The 8,076-nt window shown below is 35.9% G+C and overlaps 1 protein-coding gene and 1 pseudogene across 1 annotated transcript; one reads left to right on the forward strand and one right to left on the reverse strand.

Annotated features, from left to right (window-relative positions):
- The first annotated feature begins 469 nt into the window (after positions 1-469).
- LOC147521127 (uncharacterized) lies at positions 470-1,612 on the forward strand. The gene has a single exon (XM_086558245.1). It carries the CDS (start codon positions 470-472, stop codon positions 1,610-1,612), a length of 1,143 nt encoding a protein of 380 aa, XP_086414371.1.
- Positions 1,613-4,856: 3,244 nt separating this feature from the next.
- On the reverse strand, positions 4,857-6,390 carry LOC147521128 (putative aspartic proteinase GIP2 pseudogene; annotated as a pseudogene).
- Positions 6,391-8,076: the final 1,686 nt, after the last annotated feature.

Raw genomic sequence — 8,076 nt, forward strand, 5'->3', positions numbered from 1 at the left:
TCAATGCTCCGATTTATGCGTTTGAGTGTATCGAAATGTGTTAAAAGATGGAAATGAAATTAGGAGCATGCGAGAAAGTTTGGACCTCTAAAATGGCATATACCTATGGAATGGTTCCGACCCTTTTAGAGCATCATCAACACATTTCCATTTTGCGTTGTGACACATCAGCACTTTTAAGGGATGAAAATGGTTAAAATTAGTTCAAGTACCAACGCGAAATGCGAAATGACAAAATTTGTTGTTTCAATTTCACACGGCACAAGTTGTCCCGTCCAGATATATATATATTTTTATAAACGGCACAAGTTGTCCCGCCCATCAATTTCCTCCATTTTTATGGTGCCAACCCATTTTCGCGCCCATCGTTTCCCTCCACTTTCTACGCTATATATCACAGATTAATTACAGGTGAAGCATCCATCATTTCTTCATCTCCTCTCATCAATCAAACTTTTTATATTTTGTCATGGGTTCTAGTAGTCATAATAGCAATTGGTGCGAAAGAGTAAGTGAACTAATTTTCGATGACGATGATGAAAATACCGCAATCGTTCAACAAATGCAAAGTGATGCAGTTGTAGTGGCATCAATAATTCTGGCTTTCAACGCTTTATCTGTACCAAAATGGGGTGGATTTGTTGATTGTAGAGAATACACTAACCGCGATCGTGTTGGTGCGCATGAACGATTGGTGGCTGATTATTTTGCTGCTAGACCAACTTATAAAGCAGGTAAATTTCGTCATAGGTTTCGTATGAGAAGACCACTTTTTAACAATATATTGGAAGTTGTCACTAATTTTGATGATTATTTTAAGCCTTCTTGTGATGCTCTTGGTTTGCCTGGGGTTTCGGGTTTGGTAAAAATGACAGCTGCAATACAGATACCTGCTTATAGTTGTCCAGCTGATTCAATGGATCACTGGATAAAACTTGCTGAGAGTACGGCCCGAGAATCACTTCATCATTTCTGTAATGCAGTTGTCAACTGTTTTGAAGAACAGTACCTGAGAAGCCCAACGGAAGAAGATGTAACACCTTTGCTTGCAGTAGGTGAAGAGCGCGGTTGGCCAGGTATGTTGGGTAGCTTAGACTGTATGCACTGGGTATGGAAAAATTGTCCAACTGCGTGGCATGGAACTCATTTGGGCCATGCTAGAAAAGCGACTGTGATTTTGGAAGCAGTTGTAAACCAGGAGCTATGGTTTTGGAACGCGTACTTTGGAATGGTTGGATCATGTAATAATCTTAATGTGTTAGATAATTCTCATTTATTTGATAATTTAGTAAGAGGAACAGCTCCAGCTTGTGTTTATCAAGTTAATAACAATCCTTACAACATAGGCTACTACCTTGCTGATGGAATATATCGACCATGGGCTACACTAATTCAAACAATCCCATCTCCTACTACTTCCATGGATACTAACTTTGCAAAAGCGCAAGAAGCAGCTCGTAAAGATGTGGAACGTGGTTTTGGTGTTTTACAGACTATATTTGCAATTGTTAGCAGGCCTACTCGTCAGTGGGACAGAGGCGCTCTATCCTGTATAATGAAGACATGTATTATACTTCACAACATGATTGTTGAGAATAAACGTAATGCATAACTTCCAAAGTGGAAACCACCTTCAGATGAACGGTTGCGGCATGAAGTTGAGATGCAGAGTAATGACCATCTGTTTGTGCAAAACATGGTAGCCAGGACATTAAGTATTAGTTGTGGAGCTACTAATCAACAATTGAAGAATGATCCGGTTGAACATCATTAGACGCGTTATGGTGCACACCACAACCAAAGGAACAACTAATAAGTTTGTTTAAATTTGTTAACTGTGTTTTTAAGTGTGTGCTTTATGTATTTTTTCGTTAAGCGTACTTTCATCAAGTTTGTTTAAGTTTGATTTGTCTTAGTTGAATTTTCTGTTAACTGTGTTTTTAAATGTGCTTTATGTATTTTTGTTAAATGTACTTTTCTGTATTTTTCTGTTAATGTACTTTTATCAAGTTTGTTTTGTTTAAATAAGATTGTGATTTGTTGAATAAAATTTGCACATACTTGAAATTAAAAAGCGTTACAACATACTTGGAATTAAAACATTACAACATACTTGGAATTAAAAAGTTACAACATACTTGAAATAAAAAATGTTACAACATACTTGGAATTAAAAATGTTATAACTAAAAATCATCATCTTCATATTCTTCATTTTCATCCCTTAGAAATGGATTGGGAGAGCGTGGTCGCGTACCACGAGACTGACTAGCAATGTTTGTTGATCCAGAAAAAGAAAAAGACCCAAACTGTTGAGAATGATGGGTTGGAATGTATGGACTATGAGGGGTTGGAATGTATGGACTAGAAGGAGCAGCAGGAATATCTTGTTCTTGTTCAACCCACTTACGATAGATAGCTGCTTGCTTAGCTTCCCAAAATGTCAGTTGAATACCGCTAAACTTGCTTAGATCAAGCATCATGATATCTTGTTCTTTCTGTACTTCAAACCTCAATATTTCGTCTTCTTGTTCCTTTTTCATTGAGAGGAACATTTGTCATTTTAGCTCTGTTTGTTCTTGTAGATATTTTGCAGTTGTATGTTGATTGTCTCTGACCTCCTCCAGAGTTTGTGCCATTTAGTGCGCAACTTCATCAGCATCTCTTTTCTTAAACTTTCTTCCCTTTAGCCGTTTTTCTGATCCGAGCACTTCCCTCGATGGTTGACTTTCTTCATCTAACAAAATATTGGCTATTCCAATATTGTTAGCGGTTGATCCACCACTAATGCCACCACTAACATCACTACTAGAAGTGGTTCTCTGTTTTTTTGAACTACTATCAGTTCTAGCTTGATAGAAATAATTCCATTTTGGACTTAAAATTAAAATCCAATAACAATGCTCAAATTTAAAATATTCCTTTTGAACAGTTAAAAAAATAGTACGAGCTCGTGATATTGTATCATCCGCATTAGTACCACTAGCATTCATTCTCAATTGTTGATCATAATAACCTTGAAATAAACTTACTACATGTTGGATGATGTGAAAACGCGCTTGAACTGATCCACCAGTTCATGGTTGCCCACCAAGCTGGCTCATACACTTGTTCATTTCATCAACAATTTTCTCAAAAAAAACATGCCTATTTTGGCCCGTTCCAACAACTGCATCTTCTGAAATAAAAATCCAACTATGACATAAAATTTCATCTTCAAAAGTTGTGAATTTTTTTGAACGACCTTGAACATAGGTATGTTGGCTATTTTCTTAGCTTTGGTTTTCACTATTTCTACCACCTCTATTTCCTCTACCTCTAGTCCTTTGTGAAGACATTTTGTGATTTTAGTGAAGAATAAAAGAAGAAAGAAGAAGATGAAGTAAATTGGTGAAAAATGAGTTAAACAAATATGCAATATATATATATAGGCCCAGTCCAACGGAACTAAATATAGCCGTTAATTCTAACGGTACAAAATCGAACCGTTTGAATTTTTTATTAAAAAAAACAAAAAAATGCTGGACGGCTAAAGTGGTCCCATCCCACTCTTGGACGGGTCAAGTTGTCCTGTGCACATCATTTCTATATTCTTCACCAATTTAGCTCCAGTTTTGACAATTTTTAAAATCAAAACGAACACATCATTTCTATATTCTTCACCAATTTAGCTCCAATTTTGACAATTTTTAAAATCAAAACGATCATTTGACAATTGTCACATTAAAAATGAAAAATAACAAGGCGTTGATAATGCTCTTAGTGCAGAAAATTATGGAAATAGTGAAATAGGAGACCTATTTTGATTGTTTATCATGACACGCACGCAACATTAGTGATACAGTAATTGTTAACACGTGTGAAATTCTCAGACGGTCCACGAGTTCATCATCATGGTTCAACAAAGTCCAAGAAAGCACGTGACAACCACACTCCTAAAAAAAATAGAACTCATATCTCTTCTTGACAACAACAAAGAGAAAGAGAAAGAGAGAGAGAGAGAGAGAAAAAAAAATTATTAATAATGAGGTTCGCTCTATTAGCACTTCGAGCCTTGAGATCCTCAACAACAACAATTTTCAACCGCTGCCTACCAATTTCTAGGGCAATACCATCAACACACAGATGGATAGTCTCAACACCTGTTTTTTTTTTTTTTTTTGGTAATTCTGTTCCTGTTTATTTTGGGGTTTTAGGCTCAGTTGTTTTTTTGTTTCAAGAACGTTTTTGGTGGTACGTTCTCTTCAACTAAAACTAGAAGGCCCCATTTATTTATTAGAAAATGCTAAGGGGGTTCTTCAATTTTAAGTTAAATTATTTTCGATATAAATTTTTAGTTCAATATAACAAGAAGCTCTCGTGGTATTTGTACTTTTAAATTGGAATTTTGTTAGCCCATTTTTTACTTTCCTTGGTCAGCCAGTTGATCACACGTTAGTCTTTGTCATCAAGCCTATTTTAACTTGTAAAAGTGTCCTTAAGTCGTGCACACTCATTTAAGTTTTGATTGACACGTGACAACATCTTAAGATTTTTAGCCTGATTTTAAACAAACAATCTGTAATGAATTATCAAACTTGTGTCAAAATCATGTACGATGTTGTTCTTAAATATAGTGAGTTTGAGGGCAAAAATTGACATTGTAAGAATCACGATCAAAGCACATCCCCTCTCTCTCTCTTTTGACAAGGGAAAACAAAAGACTTACGTATCAATTTTCTTTTGCTTCTTTTAATATTTGAAGTTCAACTTTGAAGAGCTTTCCTAAAATTAAACTGTTATTGATTTGAAATGTTGATCTTATCTCGATTTTTCATTTTTGCAAATTTATTACATTAGCGTCCCAAGTAAATAGTATATTTTTTCTGGGCAAATTCCAGTTCTATTTCATTTATTCAAAAGGGGTGCTCTTGCATAAAGCCACAATGCAAGCGCTATTACATCAAGTCACAAGGGGTATTACATCTTAGCCACAAGAGTCAAAACTTAACATGTGATCACCATTTATGTGATCGCAATTATTGACAGGTACCGTAACAAGTAACAACAACAAAATCTAAACAATTTTACTAGGCATTAGAGTTGATGAAATTAAAGTTGGAGCAGGTAGTCTGCCTGGACAGGAGTGAAGAACTGAACCCAAGTCTGGAAGTGGCCAGGTCAAACTGTAGCAAATTGTCTTGCAATTGATGTGCACCGATGACAATCGAAGTCCTTGGATTGGAGCCACCATCAACAAACGCCCAACACAACAAACTTCCTACTGCTTGTTCAATTGGAACCAGTGAATTGGCTCCAGTTATTCTCCAATACACATTCTCACTTTGCAATACAAAATCAATATTTGGAACTTTTGGCCCAGCTCGAGTACTGCCCACTTTGCTTGAGTCAAAACAAAATCCGACCCGTGGTCTAGATGTAAATGGTACTCCAGTTAAATTTGCTTCTTTAATAAATGCTGCAGTTAAAGCCTTGTAAATAGAAGTCTCCAACACTGTGTACGGATTAACAGTGCTGATCTTGGTCCCACCAAATCCATTACTTTTAATGGATAGTAATGATGTGTTTAAGGAGATGGCTTTGTCATTGACTTTGATTGACTTAACACCAATGAAGTATTCAGTTGATTTTTCTATAGTGTAAGCTGAGGCAGTACTGACTGGGTTGATAAGGAGTGGAGTGTAGGTAAGTGAGGTGGAGACGTCTATATTTGGCTGCATTACGTAAGGACCGTTTCCAAAGAACACGACCCCGCTCGCTGATATGGAAGACGGCAAGCAAATTGCAAATTTTTTGTTAAAGCTGAATGCAGCAGCTAATCGAGATGGTAAACCAAGGCGACCGCGCCCCAGTCCTGCCATACCCCGAACACCACTAGCTAGTCCGTTCAGTAAAATGGTGGATCCACAAGTGAAGAGAAATCGACGGACAGAAACAACAGAGACTACATTTTTCCCATTTGTCGATTCGATAGCAAAGATATCTTGGGCCACCTGACCACTTGTTGCGATGCCAGTTACTGTGTTATCTGGGCTTAGACTGCATGTATTGTTGCTGCACCCAGGTCTTGGGGAGCATAGCATGTACCACATATCGCGTACCCGGCAAGGGAGCATTGTGCCGAGCCACAACGAGCTGGGACATATGATGAAGACTCATAGAATTGTTCACAATCGACCCATAGAAATTGGCCACCGAGATCCAAAACTACATTGATGGTCGCAAGTGGGGTTCTTTGCCTGATGATTGTCGTATATTGGAGGGTGGATGCATCTTTAGTAATGGAAAGGACGAGTGCTCGTGGGCTAGAAGATGGTTGAGCGTTACTGATTGAGGTTGACAAAATAAGTATGGTGGAGATGAGAATAAATACTAGAGAAGAAGCCATATTGAATAGTTGTGTGTGAAGAAGTGATGTATATAGAGGTCTTTATATAGTTTTTTATTTGCACAAAGCCCTCCCCCCAAAGCGAACAAATGCATAAAACCTCCATATTATTTAAAACATAACATCAAAGCCAAAATAGACTAAAATACTCCTGTGAAAACTGGGATGACGTCATCAATCTTTACTTATAATTTCGGCTTAAGGACAAACCGGCGTAAATTTGTATTTACTTATGACAATATAAAATTACACAATCTTCTTAATCTATTTAAATTTAAATTTTCATATAAAAATTTTTTTCATAGGAAAATTTAAATTTATATTCTATCAGGTGTCGTCGGAAAATTTTTAATCTCAAAAGTTACTATATAAATTTAAGTTTTCATAGCTCCAATGACTATATAAATATAGTTTTACATATATATGACTATGTAAAAATACATTTACATATATTCTATCAATTGTCGGAAAATTTTCAATCACAAAAGTTACTATGTAAATTTAAGTTTTTATAGCTCTAATGACTATGTAAATATAGTTTTATATATATATATATATATATATATATATATATATATATATATATATATATATATATATATATATATGATTATATAAAAAATACATTTACATATAGTCAGGAAATTTTCAGTCCTAAAAAGGTAAAAAAGAAAATAAGATAAAATGGGAAATAAAAACAAACCAGATTTTATCTCTTTTTTAGAAAACAGGAAGATTATTTAACGAGACCTAAATAATATAAAGGTTATGTGATATGGGTAGATGGGAGGGAGTTTATACTCAACCGAGTTAGAACCAAGGGGCTGAGCCTCGTTTCTTGGATTTCCACCCCACCAACTTTACCAATTAGATTTCCACCCCCAGTTTTTCGATTATTAGACTTCCACCCCTAATTTCACGGCATGACCAAATCAGCCCTTTTTGACTAGATGTCATCCGGTTAGTGCATGTGCAATGTCAAATCTACCCCTCACCACATAAAATAACCAAAATACCCATTGACTCTCCCAAGACCAAAATAGATCAAATTTTGAGGTGTCACCATCTTATGCATTTAATCCAATGCCCACAAATATTTTTCTTAAATGACTTTTACTACCCCTGTGCATGTAAAATTACCAAACTACTCTTAGTATTGTTTACATGTGGTGACACGTGTCATCATCCTAACTACGAAATCAACAGTTGACAACATCTAAAAACCGAGATTTTGACTGAAATTTCAAAAACAAAAACAATCAAATAATTCAACACGTCAGTTTCTTTTTTTTTTTGTTGTTGTTGTTGTTATTATTAGCATTTTCTTTTTTCTTACCTAAAAAAAAAAAGAGAACCACAACAGTTCTCACCACCGTCTTCCCCACCCTCCCACCACCTCCAACTTACCGCACCACAAAACATTCACAATCGCTTTAAATGCGCCCTGTGTTGGCAAAGACTTAATAGAGGGTGATACTAGTCAAACAACTGAAGTTATAATTGTGTCATGGACACGCCTAAGAAGCCAAAGGAATCATCTTGGAGAAAAACTTTTCCAAACAATTCGAGAATTGTAGTAATAATATGCAAAAACTGTTGGATAGAAAATGTGACTACCAAGCTACAAGGAGGCTTTACATTCTCTCTGAAAAACTCGCCACAAGGAGACCAAACTCAAAGAACAGAGAA

The sequence above is a fragment of the Coptis chinensis genome, chromosome 1, assembly GCF_015680905.1.
Source record: "Coptis chinensis isolate HL-2020 chromosome 1, ASM1568090v1, whole genome shotgun sequence".
Taxonomy (NCBI): Eukaryota; Viridiplantae; Streptophyta; class Magnoliopsida; order Ranunculales; family Ranunculaceae; genus Coptis; species Coptis chinensis.

What these genes read in the sequence shown, in the direction of transcription:
- LOC147521127 (XM_086558245.1), top strand. Translation starts at nt 470, where the DNA reads ATGGGTTCTAGTAGTCATAATAGCAATTGGTGCGAAAGAGTAAGTGAA.